We start from the raw sequence: 16,167 nt of genomic DNA, 5'->3' as shown, positions 1-16,167 counted from the left end.
CTGGTGCCTCAGGCTTGAACCCCGAGTTGAACCTCCAGTCTCGGACTTACACCCAATGCGCGAAAGCACTGTACACTATAACCAAAACAGCGACTGCACCCACCTCCCTACCCCCTCCCAGGCCTTCTTTCTAATCACCATGGCCTTATTAATCACACACACACACACAACCGGCAGGCTCTTATCGTCAAACCCTCTTTGTGTTACTGCGATCAGGTGTCTCCTAAAAAGGCAATCGCTATGTCACCAGGATAAGAGCAGAGTCTGTCAGCTGGTCCAGGATCAGCACTAAATCCCCTCCCGAAGGCCCAGACCAGAAAGGATTGTTTACCAACGAGTGACAGCAGCCATCACACAGCGTACAAGATCCGAAATGGCCATAAATCTCGTCTGTCACATTTATGCTTAAGCCCTTTTTCCATTGCACGATTCCCTATAGACCTACCGTCCACTATGGAAGTGTTCAGAACTATCCAAATTCAGAACTATCCAAATTCAGAACTATATGACTAAATGTGCTGTTGTTTCCAGTTCAACAAGGGTACAAATGAAACTAGGATGAGTCGATGAGGACGAGGCCATTAATACACGTAAACAAAAGCAACAATAGCACATGATCAGTTTACCCTACTGTCCTAGTTGTGGTTTTTAATTTTTCCATAGCTGCATTCAAGACTCGTCCAGTAATGATTTTGTTTGACCAATCAATGGTCCTCAATGTTTCTCACCTCACCAATACAGCATGCTTCTGCTTTACGAGATGTAACGTAAAGCCTCCACAAGGGGGCGTTCCAGCCATAACATTAAAACCACCTCCTTGTTTCTACACTCACTGTCCATTTTATCAGCTCCACTTACCATATAGAAGCACTTTGTAGTTCTACAATTACTGACTGTAGTCCATCTGTTTCTCTGCATGCTTTGTTAGCCCCCTTTCATGCTGTTCTTCAATGGTCAGGACTCCCACAGGACCACCACAGAGCAGGTATTATTTGGGTGGTGGGTCATTCTGAGCACCGCAGTGACACTGACATGGTGGTGGTGTGTTAGTGTGTGTTGTGCTGGTATGAGTGGATCAGACACAGCAGTGCTGATGGAGTTTTTAAACATCTCACCGTCACTGCTGGACTGAGAATAGTCCACCAACCAAAAATATCAAGCCAACAGCGCCCCGTGGGCAGCGTCCTGTGGCCACTGCTGAAAGTCTAGAAGATGACCGACTCAAACAGCAGCAATAGATGAGCGATCGTCTCTGACTTTACATCTACAAGGTGGACCAACTAGGTAGGAGTGTCTAATAGAGTGGACAGTGAGTGGACACGGCATTTTAAAACTCCAGCAGGGCTGCTGTGTCTGATCCACTCATACCAGCACAACACACACTAACACACCACCACCACCATGTCAGTGTCACTGCAGTGCTGAGAATGATCAACCACCTAAATAATACCTGCTCTGTGGGGGTCCTGTGGGGGTCCTGACCATTGAAGAACAGGGTGAAAGCAGGCTAAAAAGGTATGTAGAGAAATAGATGGACTACAGTCAGTAATTGTAGAACTACAAAGTGCTTTTATATGGTAAGTGGAGCTGACAAGGAGGTGGTTTTAATGTTATGGCTGATCAGTGTATGTGCCTGTTAAAATTAGCTTATTTAATTATGATTATCCTGAGAGAAATGTAAGATTTATGCACCTGGTAAAGTATCCTGTGGTGTCTACATACTTTGTGCACACTGCAGTTTCTCCAAAAACAAATCCAGTCGTGTGCTTGTTAATAAAAACATGCTTTATTGAACAGCCTCTGTACTCCACAGTTAAACCACCAGGTTCAGTTCCCCAGCAGAACATGTACCACCTGCTTTTCTTTAAATAAACTTTATTTACACATGAAATAATACTAATTCTGATGAGCTGAACTCCACCGACCGGGACTTCTGCGAGGCAGCACACGAGGACGATGTTACACCCCGCAAGATAGAGACGGACGTATAAAACTGGATGAAAAATGGCTGTAACGATCACAGAAGATCCAGAACACACATAGCACCATGTCCAGAATTCAGAGATAAATAAAAGCAAACATCCTAAAGGTACATAATCAGAAACATAATAGTTTGTGCGCATGTGTTTGCATTATTAGGAAACAAGTCGAACTAATCTAAATAAAGTAAAAATGTCATTCATTCACTCATCTAAGTTAGTGTTGTAAAATATGTTAAAATAACAAGCTTAATTTCGACATCCTCCTATTATTATTTTCTCATTGTTCCAGCATTATTGGTACACAATTTGATCCAGGTGACGTCAAAATTTTACACAAACCCCAGTGGGCCAAATAAGCAACTTCTCTGTGTCCATATAAACAAGGCTGACTTGACTGCACCCATTCAAGAGTACAATAATCAGCTTGTCAGGTCACCTGATGATGAGAGGGAATTTGTCTGGATTGCACACACTCACTCGTTTGAAGCTCGTTTGGCTGTGGACACCTCTCAGCATCAGGCGACAGTTTGGGTTTCCTTCCCAACCTTGGTAAGAGACTGGTGTTCTACGTACCTTTTAATGGGTGCAGTCAAACTACCCTATTTGTACTGACACAAAAGTCACTAGCTGTAGTCAATAGTGGAGGACACAAAGGTAAAGTACATTATGGAACTAACTTGCTGTGTATATTTTCTGAAATACAAACCCACTAAAAACAAACAAAAGGTTTTTAAAAAGTTCTTTTTTTTATATATATATATATATAATTTTTTCCCCACAATATTCTCCCCTAATCTAGTCGTGTCCAGTTACCCTGAATGCGTCCTCTATACTGGTTCGACCCTTCACCGCTGACTGAGGACGCCTCTAAACTAACTTGCGCCCCCTCCGGCACGTACAGTCAGTACAGACTGCATTTTTCACCCGCACGAGTCGAGTTCATACACCGACGAGCACTGTGTACGGAGGGCCACACCCCCATCAGCATTATTCCTCAGCCCTGTTCAGGCGCCATCAGTCAGCCAGCAGGGGCCGCAGTCGCACCAGTTATGAGGACCTATGATCTGACTTTTTTACCCTCTAACCCTGAACAACAGCCAATCGTTGTTCATACAGCCGCCCAGCCCAGTCGGAAGGCAGAGCTAAGATTTGATACGATACGATGTATTCAAAACCCCAACTATGGTGCTTTACCGCTGCGCCACCTGAGCGGCCAAAAGTTCTTTTTTTTAAAAGATGTTTTAGTCATTCAGTCACAGCAAAAGAACAGTTGCAAAATCATCACACCTCTAAGATATTTGTAAACGTTTGACTTAAACTGTCTGTGCATATTTCGCGAAGCTTCGTAGATAGATCTGACACCTGAAAACAAGTTTTCAACTTATTAAAAGACAAACTTTTAAAATAATCACCACTCTAGCATCTCAAATCTGCTAAATTACAATAAAAACATCCAATATGCAAAATTCATCCAAACACTTTTGTCACATTAATAAATGACATGTAACAACATCTGTAGATAGATGGATGACAAATAAAAGGCAAAACCAACATAAAGAAGCAGATGTTCTACTACAAGCCACCAGAAGAGCTTTAATGTGCACTGGTATTGATTATTCAGCCTCTCTGAAGCCATCCAAAAGATTCTCCTAACTGGTGTTTTGATGATGGTGGTGATGATGCCGTCTCTTGACATTAGGCTGAATCTCCTATAGGTGTTTAACTGGGCTGAAATTATAATATATAACATGCTCATACATACAGAACCAGTCAGTTACACCACCTGCCCTGTGAATGTTGGCATTATCATCCTGGAAGAGACCATTCCCATCAGAACAGAAATGCTTTATCATAATGACTAGGTGATCAGGCAGAATAACGACGCTGCATTGATATGCTGAGAACTTTTTGTCCTAATGAAAACGTAGAGCTTTGCCTGTAAAACGCCTCGACAGCACAACAGCCACCGTAACTTCTCTCTCTGAGGGCCACAACCACTCGCTGAGGGCCATAACCTCTCTCTCTGAGGGCCACAACTTCTCACTCTAAGGGGCCGTAACATCTCTCTCTGAGGGCCACAATCTCTCACTCTGAGGGCCACAACTTCTCACTCTAAGGGGCCGTAACATCTCTCTTTGAGGGCCACAATCTCTCACTCTAAGGGCCGTAACCTCTCTCTCTGAGGGCCACAACCTCTCTCTCTGAGGGCCGTAACCTCTCACTCTAAGAGGCCGTAACATCTCTCTCTGAGGGCCACAATCTCTCACTCTAAGAGGCCGTAACCTCTCTCTCTGAGGGCCGTAACCTCTCACTCTAAGAGGCCGTAACATCTCTCTCTGAGGGCCGTAACATCTCTCTCTGAGGGCCGTAACCTCTCACTCTAAGAGGCCGTAACATCTCTCTCTGAGGGCCACAATCTCTCACTCTAAGGGCCGTAACCTCTCTCTCTCTGAGGGCCACAATCCCTCATTCTGAGGGCCACAACTTCTCACTCTAAGGGCCGCAACCTCTCTCTCTGAGGGCCACAATCCCTCGCTCTAAGGGCCGTAACCTCTCTCTCTGAGGGCCGCAACTTCTCACTCTAAGAGGCCGTAACATCTCTCTCTGAGGGCCACAATCCCTTGCTCTAAGGGCCGTAACCTCTCTCTCTGAGGGCCACAACTTCTCACTCTAAGGGGCCGTAACATCTCTCTCTGAGGGCCACAATCTCTCACTCTAAGGGCCATAACCTCTCTCTCTGAGGGCCACAACCTCTCGCTCTGAGGGCCGCAACCTCTCACTCTAAGAGGCCGTAACCTCTCTCTCTCTCTGAGGGCCACAATCCCTCATTCTGAGGGCCACAACTTCTCACTTTAAGGGCCGTAACCTCTCTCTCTCTGAGGGCCACAATCTCTCACTCTGAGGGCCACAACTTCTCACTCTAAGGGCCGTAACCTCTCGCTCTGAGGGCCGCAACCTCTCACTATAAGAGGCCGTAACAGCTCTCTCTGAGGGCCACAATCTCTCACTCTAAAGGCTGTAACCTCTCTCTCTGAGGGCCACAATCCCTCGCTCTAAGGGCCACAACCTCTTGCTCTGAGGGCCACAACCTCTCTCTCTGAGGGCCGCAACCTCTCACTCTAAGAGGCCGTAACATCTCTCTCTGAGGGCCACAATCTCTCACTCTAAGGGCCGTAACCTCTCTCTCTGAGGGCCACAATCCCTCACTCTAAGGGCCACAACCTCTTGCTCTGAGGGCCACAACCTCTCGCTCTGAGGGCCACAATCTCTCACTCTAAGGGCCGTAACCTCTCTCTGAGGGCCACAATTTCTCACTCTAAGGGCCACAACTTCTCACTCTAAGGGGCCGTAACCTCTCTCTCTGAGGGCCACAACTTCTCACTCTGAGGGCCATAACCTCTCACTCTGAGGGCCATAACCTCTTGCTCTGAGGGCCACAACCTCTCGCTCTGAGGGCCGTAACCCCTCACGCTGAGGGCCGTAACCCCTCACGCTGAGGGCCACAACCTCTCGCTCTGAGGGCCGTAACCCCTCACGCTGAGGGCCACAACCTCTCGCTCTGAGGGCCGTAACCCCTCACGCTGAAAGCCACAACCTCTCGCTCTGAGGGCCACAACCCCTCTCTCTGAGGGTGCTCATTTGCTTGTTGAGAACATGATAAAGAATGGCTCATCTCAACACAAAAACCAGTGCTCATCGTTTCAGCACCATCGACCGTTCCTGCTGACAAAGCTTGATCACGTCCTGCATCGGCATTTGAACTCCACAGACTGGAGTTTGCATAAACTGGTTAAAACACCAAAAACGAAACTGAAACTTCATCCCAGTAGTTCTGAATATTAAAGCCAATTACATCCGATATGTAGATGAATAAAGGATGACCATCACTAGGAACTAGGTGGCAAGGCTAAGTGCCAGCTTGTCAGGTTGTGGTTTGACTTCTCTTAAAAAAAACTTTGAGAATATAATAATGTATAATAAAGTAAAGTGTAACTCCGGTACTGAAATCTTAACTGGGTCCACTACTAGTCTACGACCGGCTAATGAACACAAGGCTGTGTTCCAATCCTCATACTGCATATTACACACAGTGTGTTAGATTAATAATACCATTCGCTGATCGAGCACTAATTTAACATGCTATTTGTGACAAAATGTAAGAAATTCTAATTTATTTTCAGCATTTTTCCAGATTTAAACAAATGTCTGCCTGAAAGATGAATTCGAATTGGCCCCTGATACATTTCTGAGAATGAAATCATAAAATCATGCACAAGTTTAGGGGAAGGCAGGTCAATATTAAGACATTTCCAAATCTTGATTTTAGGTATTTGTATGTTTATTTTTAGTGTTTCCTGGAGCACAAAAATACAATAACACATTTATTGTATGTTCAGGGGCAATTTCAGGGGGAATTTTATCATTTTAGAAAATATATGTACTTTTTTTAAAGCATTTTTAAAAATCTGAGTTATAGCGGAATAATATTCGGCTTGTATTTTATATTTCTAGGTTTTGATTGTAACAACACTCCATGTGACACCATGATCTACACCATGATGTTGCTTAACATATCCCATCGTTCGTATCCATCTCCTTTACTTACTCACACAGCTTAAAATCCAACACAAATACGACACACATTAATAATCGAATTAAATTCCTATGTAAAGGTTCCACGCTTGGCACTCTATAGCTATGCTACGTTTTCTTCCACCACCTTCAGAGTGCAGATGGATGGATGGTGGAAACCAGAACGGTCAGTATGTCCACCTTTCTTAGTCTGGCAAATGTAAAGAGGTGAAAATCCATCGGGCAGACACAAACTGCTTGTTCCGAGCTTTGATCATCTTCTCCTTCTGATGCTGAACTTTCCACCTCATTCCAAGCAGAAGAATCTTTTTGGGACATGTAGACATGTAGGCTGATGAATGACTGGGAGAACTGGTGCATGGATCCCTCATGTAGTCTGTATGAAGGCAGGGCAGCACAGAAGAAACGGCACACGAAGCTTCTCCAGCCGTATCCCGTGACTCGCTCATCGTCGTCCCCTGGTGGTGAAACCTAACACGAACTCTCGTCAGCTCAGGTTTGGCAGAACACACTCAGATCTTTGAAGTCTTTAGTATTTTTCCCCTCATCGTTTCTTTATTGAGTATTTCTCATATAAAAAGTCTAAACAGAGAGGTCACGTCTTTCTCCGTGAGGAGGGGAGGTGGTAATTATAAGTGTTTATATTTGCCTGCGGTAACGATTGGCCGAGCGAATTCCACAAAGTCGTCTATGAGGACGGGCCACGCTCCTACGAAACAGAGCAAATTATTATCAGCACTTACGTATTTTCAAAAGTATGAATGCAGGATTTTATTTAAGCATGAATCTACAGTTTGTCAAAAGTTTACATACACTTAAAAGACTAAATATCATTTATTTTGTGGCTGATTTCTTACAAAAATCAATTGTTTCTACACTCACTGTCAATTTTATCAGCTCCACTTACCATATAGAAGCACTTTGTAGTTCTACAATTACTGACTGTAGTCCATCTGTTTCTCTGCATGCTTTGTTAGCCCCCTTTCATGCTGTTCTTCAATGGTCAGGACCCCCACAGGACCCCCACAGAGCAGGTATTATTTAGGTGGTGGATCATTCTCAGCACTGCAGTGACACTGACATGGTGGTGGTGTGTTAGTGTGTGTTGTGCTGGTATGAGTGGATCAGACACAGCAGCGCTGCTGGAGTTTTTAAATACCGTGTCCACTCACTGTCCACTCTATTAGACACTCTTACCTAGTTGGTCCACCTTGTAGATGTAAAGTCAGAGACGATCGCTCATCTATTGCTGCTGTTTGAGTTGGTCATCTTCTAGACCTTCATCAGTGGTCACAGGATGCTGCCTACAGGGCGCTGTTGGTTGGATATTTTCAGTTGGTGGACTATTTTCAGTCCAGCAGTGACAGTGAGGTGTTTAAAAACTCCATCAGCGTTTCTGTGTCTGATCCACTCATACCAGCACAACACACACTAACACACCACCACCATGTCAGTGTCACTGCAGTGCTGAGAATGATCCACCACCTAAATAATACCTGCTCTGTGCTGGTCCTGACCATTGAAGAACAGGGTGAAAGGGGGCTAACAAAGCATGTAGAGAAACCGATGGACTACAGTCAGTAATTGTAGAACTACAAAGTGCTTCTATATGGTAAGTGGAGCTGATAACATGGACAGTGAGTGTAGAAACAAGGAGGTGGTTTTAATGTTATGGCTGATCAGTGTATATTGAAATATATACAAAAAGCACCTTAGATTATTAACTTAGAGGTGTGAAACGTTTAATTTTCTCATCTTTGGGAGAGTTGTAGCCTAGCGGTTAAGGTACTGGACTAGTAATCGAAAGTTCGCTGGTTCAAGCCCCACCGCTGCCAGGTTGCCACTGTTGGGCCCTTAACCTTCAATTGCTTAGACAAGCTACTGTCACAGTACTGTAAGTCGCTTTAAATAAAAGTGTCTGCTTAATGCTGAAAATGTAAATCTCTCTTTGTGGGGTGCTTGGGTGCCGCAGCGGTACTTTATACCACCTCTGACATACAGGTTCAAAAACACCCTGATCAGGATGAATTCTTTTTTTCACTTTTACCTAAAGACCATTTGGAGCAGCCAATCCACCTACGGATGTTTTTTCAGAGGAGAGAAGAAGCCTAGGTACTTGAATCTTACCCACTCTGACAGAAATTAGAATGTGCCAAACTACATTCAAACAGTGACCATGGGACCATTTGGTGCCTTCGTGTAGAATAAAAGAAGCACATTTCTGATACCAATCACGTCTTGTTTGTTGAACTCATGAGCTTTAAGAAAACACTCTGAACTGAAATGAAGCTTGTTGTCTCAAGTATTTGATTGTGTTGATGTAGACGGAGCTCCTCACCTTCCTCGTCATAGTTAGACATGTCGTCTGCAATCATGTTTCCAAAGTCTAAGAGGAGATTCCACGTGTCTTTTGGGATGGAGCGCTTGTGATGCTCCTTTAATGGGCAGAAATAAATATTAATAATACAATCACGGCACATATACTTTGTTAACTGTAAAGCTCAGCTATTTTTAAGAACTTGAAGCTTTAACAAATGCATTATTTTTCCCCCAAAACCGTTAATGAAAGAAAATAAAATGTCTGTATTAAACAGGGTAAGAACTAAACTAGATTCCTTTGACTTCCTTTTCACTAATAAAACATGGCTTCCTACTTTATTCAGTTAATTCCTACTTAATTTTGCTTCTTTAACACACATACATGAAACGGAGTAGGTTAAAGTCCTGCTCTGATTAAAGTCCTGCTTTAAATTGGACAAGTCCCAACCTGAAGAGTACAGATGCACTTTTCCTGTGTTTTACTCCAACATAAAGCAGTGGCGTAACTAGGAGCTCATGGGCCCCAGTGCAACAAATTTCACATATATACACTATATTGCCAAAAGTATTCGCTCACCCATCCAAAGCATTGAATTCAGGTGTTCTAATCACTTCCATGGCCACAGGTGTATAAAACCAAGCACCTCGGCTCGGCCCCTTAGTTCCAGTGAAAGCAACTTTTAATGCTTCAGCATGCCAAGAGATTTTGGACAATTTCATGCTCCCAACTTTGTGGGAACAGTTTGGGGATGGCCCCTTCCTGTTCCAACATGACTGCGCACCAGTGCACAAAGCACAAGCTCCATAAAGACGTGAATGAGCCAGTTTGGTGTGGAAGAACTTGACTCGCCTGCACTGAGTCCTGACCTCAACCCGATAGAACACCTTTGGGATGAATTAGAGCGGAGACTGTGAGCCAGGCCTTCTCGTCCAACATCAGTGTCTGACCTCACAAATGCACTTCTGGAAAAATGGTAAAAAAATTCCCATAAACACATTCCTAAACCTTGTGGAAAGCCTTCCCAGAAGAGTTGAAGCTGTTATAGCTGCAAAGGGTGGGCCGACGTAATATTAAACCCTATAGATTAAGAATGGGAGTCACTCAAGTTCATATGCGTGTGAAGGCAGACGAGCGAATACTTTTGGCAATATAGTGTATATATATGGTCTAGTAACGTTAAGCAGGTTACACAGATTCCCAAAATCTCTTGCTGTGCACTCACTGTATATTTTGATTACATGTATTCAGATTTTTTTAATTGTCTTGTAGTTATTTTAATATTTTACTTAACGTGCTGCGTGCAGTGGGGGAGGTGTGGGAGTAAAGGCACACAACAAGGTAGAGTTCACTTTAACTGTTTAGTCAGGACTTCAATGAGCGTTACGACACTTTAGACTGCCTAGCTCCAGCACCTGAACTTCAATGCTGGGGCCATACGGCGAGTCTCACATACAAAACTAACTAACTGCAGAACGTCCGAACGCACATGTATAAACCGGGTGCTGCATTCTGATTGGTTGAGCTGAATGTCACTCACATATTGCCGCTATACAATATTGTAATATAATAATAACGACCTGGTGAGTGCAGCCAATAGGGGGGGGGCAGTGCGGTAGGGGGTTTGAGTTCATGTCGCGGAGGGCACCCCCAGCCATGGGCCCCAGTGCACCTGCCCCCCCTGCCCCCCGGTAGTTACGCCCCTGACACAGAGACAATTTACCCAAACATCATGACTGGCTTAAAATCCTGGGGCGTCAAAGACGTGCTGATTTACAGTGTAATTATTTATTCATTCATTTTTTAATCAAGCATTTCTTTTCATTTGATTCCTGTCGTGCATTTGTGCCTGTTTGTCCTGTAATGCACTTTCATTAATACAAATTATTATTATTATTATTATTATTGTTACTTTAATTAACTATTAAAGCTCATCATTTCTGTTTTCTCATCTGTTTACCAGTCATGTCAAAATTTTTAGGAAAAGCACAAACAACTTACCAGAAGAAATCTGTTCCAGAGATCGAGAAACTTAAACCGACCTGTCAGAACTAGATTCCAATAGGCCACAGCCATCTCTAAATCTGGGCATCAGATAGTATTTAAAGAGCAAGAAAGGGAATACGAAGAGAGGTAGTTTAATTACACATTTGGTCATGGACTGTAAATGTAAGGTGTTTTTAATCTGTGACTCTTACCTAAACCTTTCTGGCCGGGGTTCTTGGCAAAGTTGAAGGTAAATTGGTAAAAGTCCTTGAACTTTCCGGAGTCTTTCAGTTCCTGTTCTAATCTGGGTAAGATGGATTTCAGTTTCTCTGGGCTGTCACACCTGGTGAAAAGCAGAAATGTAAACAATCAGACTCCTATAGGGTCTCTAACGGACTGATCCAGATCTCTAATTTAATTGAAAATCAGATTTCTTGTACAGTGTACAGCAGTGGTTTAGGATTAAGGTGAGGATAGAGGAAGAGGCAGCACTAACCCCAGCTCAGACATGCCATCCAGAAACTCTTTCCGGCTAAATTCACACTGTGTTGCTGCCCGAAACTTCCAGGCTACCACCAGCACGCTCATGCTGGCCGGATCCAACGTGAGATCATCACAGAACTGCTGGATCCCGTCGATTCCAATTTTATTCTCATCCTGAGGGTCTGTGGGGGACATGATGAAAACGACATGCACAGATGAAAAGGTGGGCAGAACAAATCCACCATGAATCTGTAATGAGTGTTAACATTGTAGATAGATAGATTACAACTGAACAGTGCATAACAGCTTACAGCCCACTCTGAAGTGTAAGAAACAGTGACCAACGTGTGGGTGCTTTGTTTACCTTTGTATCGGTTGTACAGCTGCTCCAGCTTCTTGCGGTCCACTGTGGTTTTCATGGATTCTTTGTAATAGAGATCCGGGTTCTGGAAATAGTTGTCTGTGGCCACCTCTAGTTTCCAGTCATTCTGTGTGAGGCAGTAGACCGCTGTCCTCTCCCCGGCCTGAGTGAAGGACATGAACTGGCGAACCTTGTCTTTCTGCGATGACTTCAGCTTATGCTGCAACACACATCGTACAACTCATGAACCCTAATTAATGAGCAGTTATTCAAATGAATTAAATAAACAAGTCCCACTGATCACACAACCTTTTGGCCCACATGAATTTCATGATGCTGATAATGTTCACAGATTTTGTCTTTTCTGTTTATTAATTTCCCCCCTAATTTTCTCTCAATCTAGTCGTATCAAATTACCCGAACGTACTCCACCATATACTGCTGCAGACCTTTCCTCCTGACCAAGGAAAGCCGTAACTAACACACGCCAGCCGCTTATTTTCACCTGCATGAACCGAGTTATTATGAAGGTCTGTATCTCACACAGAGGGTCACACCCTGATTTACTGGGCTACACTGGGCCCACAGTTCATACTTTTATACATCATGATAAATAAAACACTCCTAATGAATAGACAAATGTGCACTGACCATTTAAGTCACTTTTTTTTTTTAAACATTTATTTGGCAGTAACCTGCTCCTGTTTTATAGGTGCCTTATTTAGAACATAAAAGAACAAGCAGATCAGGAAAAATAACAACAGCGCATTGTTCAGATACTGGTTGTGTTTAAAGCAAAAATGTGTCACAAAAAAAACAACACCACCCGTCCCAGGCTGAGCGCCTCTTTGGGGCAAGCCGTAGCCATGTGGTTAAGGCACAGGACTAGTAATCCAAAGGTTGCTGGTTCAAGCCCCACTACTGCTAGGTTGCTGCTGTTGGGCCCTTGAGCAAGGCCCTTAACCCTCAGTTGCTCAGACTGTGTACTGTAACTGTAATGTAAGTCGCTTTGGATAAAGCCGTCTGCTAAATGCTGAAAATGTGAAATGTGAATGAAATAACTCTGATGGATAAATTGGAGAAAGTGATTCACAGTAATAGCCTCAAACGCTGCCCTTGCATTTCTGTGATGGGTGACCTTCAGTCATCAGGTTTTCCGTTCTTCCCTCAGTACAGACAAACAAGTCTTATTTAGTGTCCGTGGTAATCAGCAATTTGCAGTGTGTGTGGTCATATATAGAATATGTAATTATTCCTCTATTTACAAGCACTCAGTGGACATGCAGACAGTAATGACAGCTCACCGCAGTCCTGCATGATCATCTGAGACACCAAAAGTCATCTCCATTCCAAACATCAGGAACTCTTAAGGTTCAGTTGATATAAAGGACAACCCAACAACACGAGTACAGCCTGCTGATGTGACAGCTCCTGCAGCATGATCAGGAGGGCTGATCAGGACAGTTTCTCCAGGCTACTGGGATCTGGAAGCTGTACTGGTTCCAGTTTGAGTCGGTTATATTCAGCAGGACAAGTGCATGCTGTCAGCTCTCAAAATACCAACAAACTGACCTTCCGTTCCCTCACTAATGACCACAGTCCAGCCCAGGAACAAGTACAACACAGGCTCCGGACACTCCCACAGTCCCAGAAACCGAATCTCACCTCTAGTGTCTTGTTAAACCCCGCACATCTCACCTCCTGCTGTCTGTTTGTAAGTTTTGCTGAACAGTGTTTATCTTACCTACCATTTTTATCACCCCGCTGTTGGACCAAGTTGATAGGCAACAGGCCTTAGTGCGCCTGCGCAGGACCTTGCCTGAACTGCGCCAGAGAACCGAGCGGCGGCGTTTACCTGAGCACTGGGAGTTGTAGTTTTTAAGCTCTTTTGCTGTAGTCCAAACACTGCTGTCTACGCAAGGCGGAAACACCTCATTTTCCCAGCATTAAGCCCGGTCATTCTGGGCAAGCCGGACTCACCGGGACCCTGACTAGAATAAAGCGTTGGTAAAAAATAAAATAAAACAAATTGATTAAAAAAAACACACCAGTAAGGCATTAGTGGAAGGTGCGAAAAGAACTACATTACCCACAATGCACCTCGTTCAGCCACCCCTGTCGGTGTATTTCGGAAGAAAACCTCATTCTAATTCTTATTTTTTTACGTTTGTTTTTTGTTTAGCCACCTAGCTGATTACATCGCTCACGACTCAAGACGTGTCCATTAAATACACAGTTCACCATGTTTAGGAAAAGTTCATTTATTTATTTATTTTACGTGTATTGATGTAAACAGTCTCCGAGAAAAGCTAGGGCTGTGTTCTAAACGGCACGGTAAAGCACTCTGTAGTATGTCTAACTAGTGCACGATAACAGCTGTGATGACGACATTGTTAGCATACTATTTAGTGAAGTAGTGCATGATTTGGGACACAGCCTCGCTCTGAATAGCTTTGGTTGACTTGTTGAGCTCAACCCGACTGATACTTTAGTAGTATGAGATGTTTAATGATCCATTTAAAATCATATAAATAATAAAGCTAGTTTATTTATCATGGCTGTATGGTTGACATGCGCTGAATTAACCGAATGTAGAGGTTTAAACCTACCTGCTGGAATGAGGAAGGTGGGTGTTAGCTGGAGCAGGCTGGGCTGAGTGCTGCAGCAGGGCTCAGGCTCGGTGGAGGTTAGTATGTGGCGTGTGGATGAAGAGGGGCGGCATCACAAGAGCTCGATTGTTTCCTTCACTTACTGAAACACACCGGGCTGTGTGGATCACCTCCAGATTTCTCCAGGTAGGCTCTCAATATTTCAGTTTTCTCCGATCTTTCCTTTATGACTTTGAAAGGTAAAATGTGTGATGTGGCAGTCGGGGTGTGTGTCATCCTAACTCATGTGTTTGGGAATCATATGGACTTGAAAGACATCACATCAGTTCTGACATGCTGCATGTCTGTCTAATGAACAGAAACCACAGGATTTGTTATAATGATTAAAATAAATGTAAGTGGGGCCCAAAAATGTATACATTTTTTAACATGAGAAATACCAAATGTATACACAGAGCTTAGGGTTATCAACCAAAAGGTTAAGATATACTTTATTTGTCATATATACATATACACATGTGCAGTACAATTAAATTATTTCTTCATATATCCCGGCTTGTTTGGAAGCTGGGGTCAGAGCGCAGGGTCAGCCATCGTACGGCGCCTCTGGAGCAGACAGGGACCCAACAGTGGCTGCATAGCAGAGCCTGGATTTGAATCTTCTGGTTGATAGCCCAAAGCTCTACCCACCAGGCTTTGGACTGTGAGGTTGAGAGTTCGAATCCCAGCTCTGCCCTGTCACTGTTGAGCAAGGCCCTTAACCCTCTCTGTTCCAGGGGTGCTGTACAATGCCTGACCCCAGCTTCCAAGTGCTGGGATGTGTGAGTAAGTGGTTTACAACTTTGACATCGCAATAAACAATGTCATGATACATTTCTGGGAGTTGAGGGTTTGTTTGTTTATTAGGATTGTAACGTCATGTTTTACACTTTGGTTACATTCAAACATACATACATACAGGGAGAACATGCAAACTCCACACAGAAAGGACCCGGACCGCCCCACCTAGGGATTGAACCCACTGAGCCACCACTCAGTATTTGTCTTCCGCTTTTAACAGTAACACTACCAAGATCTAAGAAAATCCCAAAACAAGGTCATTTTCTCCAAATTATCTGCACTTGGAATTTTTTAGTCTTGGAATTTGTACAGGAGAGAGAGTCAAAAATCTAAAGTTAGTTAATTAGTTAAACTGTTTAGTTAAATATTTGTCTTCTTTGACATAAAAAGAGCACAATGACATTATAAAAAGTATTTGTTCTCAGTCATTCCTGCAAAAGCCAGTGCAGCGTGTTATTAAGCTCGGGGAACATTTCCTTTTTCTAACAGATGTTACATGGGTGCTGGATAACTGTCCTCTAAAGTAATGAGGCTAAGTTGTACATACCGTGTTGTTTTAAAGTTCTCTGTGCAGTGACTATGCTATTTTACAGCGCTACATTATTACTTTATTCTTTTTTTGGGGGTTGAGCTGCTGTTGCTTCTAGAGCAAACACTTCGTATCTGGGCGGTGCTATCAGCAAACCAAGCGTTGACCTAGACATGATTGGCTGTGTCTCATGTGAGGGGATGACAGAAGCCCTGTGTGGTTCAGGGATTTCCTGCCTTGCTCCCAGTGTTTCACGGAGGAGCTGGATCCACTCCAACCCTTGGTAATTGTTGTCTGCTTTAGGGTTTTTAACCTGGCTTCACTTGCCTAATGTCTATTTAACCGTGTTCCAGCACCCCATATAACCAATAAAATAAGTATTCAGCCTAATGATCTGGTTAACATCTTGTTGCGTGACAGACAAACATACAATGGTGTCACATGACGTGTGTAATCTGTGTTTGAAC

At 43.7% G+C, this 16,167-nt stretch overlaps 1 protein-coding gene across 2 annotated transcripts; it reads right to left on the bottom strand.

Annotated features, from left to right (window-relative positions):
* Positions 1–6,564: 6,564 nt before the first annotated feature.
* Positions 6,565–14,419, bottom strand: dcun1d2b (DCN1, defective in cullin neddylation 1, domain containing 2b). 2 transcript variants are annotated; one of them, XM_063009648.1, is made up of 7 exons: positions 14,332–14,419; positions 11,726–11,942; positions 11,375–11,543; positions 11,091–11,221; positions 10,894–10,976; positions 8,914–9,010; positions 6,565–7,284 (listed from the first exon to the last, which is right to left on the bottom strand). In XM_063009648.1, exons 2-7 carry the CDS (start codon positions 11,898–11,900, stop codon positions 7,205–7,207), a joined length of 735 nt encoding a protein of 244 aa, XP_062865718.1. In that variant the 5' UTR covers positions 11,901–11,942; positions 14,332–14,419; the 3' UTR covers positions 6,565–7,204. The 2 variants fall into 2 exon arrangements, with proteins under 2 accessions (XP_062865718.1, XP_062865719.1); XM_063009649.1 differs by lacking the exon at positions 14,332–14,419 and adding an exon at positions 13,388–13,400.
* Positions 14,420–16,167: the final 1,748 nt, after the last annotated feature.

This window comes from Trichomycterus rosablanca, chromosome 15, assembly GCF_030014385.1.
Source record: "Trichomycterus rosablanca isolate fTriRos1 chromosome 15, fTriRos1.hap1, whole genome shotgun sequence".
Classification (NCBI taxonomy): Eukaryota; Metazoa; Chordata; class Actinopteri; order Siluriformes; family Trichomycteridae; genus Trichomycterus; species Trichomycterus rosablanca.
The sequence above is the reverse complement of the archived record's forward strand: the minus strand, read 5'-3'. Positions and strand labels throughout refer to the sequence as shown.

Coding starts and splice junctions, on each gene's coding strand:
- dcun1d2b (XM_063009648.1), bottom strand. CDS start 11,900: ATGTCCTTCACTCAGGCCGGGGAGAGGACAGCGGTCTACTGCCTCACA. Junction 11,544..11,725: donor GCTGTACAACCGATACAAAG/GTAAACAAAGCA, acceptor TGTCCCCCACAG/ACCCTCAGGATGAGAATAAA. Junction 10,977..11,090: donor CCCCGGCCAGAAAGGTTTAG/GTAAGAGTCACA, acceptor TCTGATGCCCAG/ATTTAGAGATGGCTGTGGCC.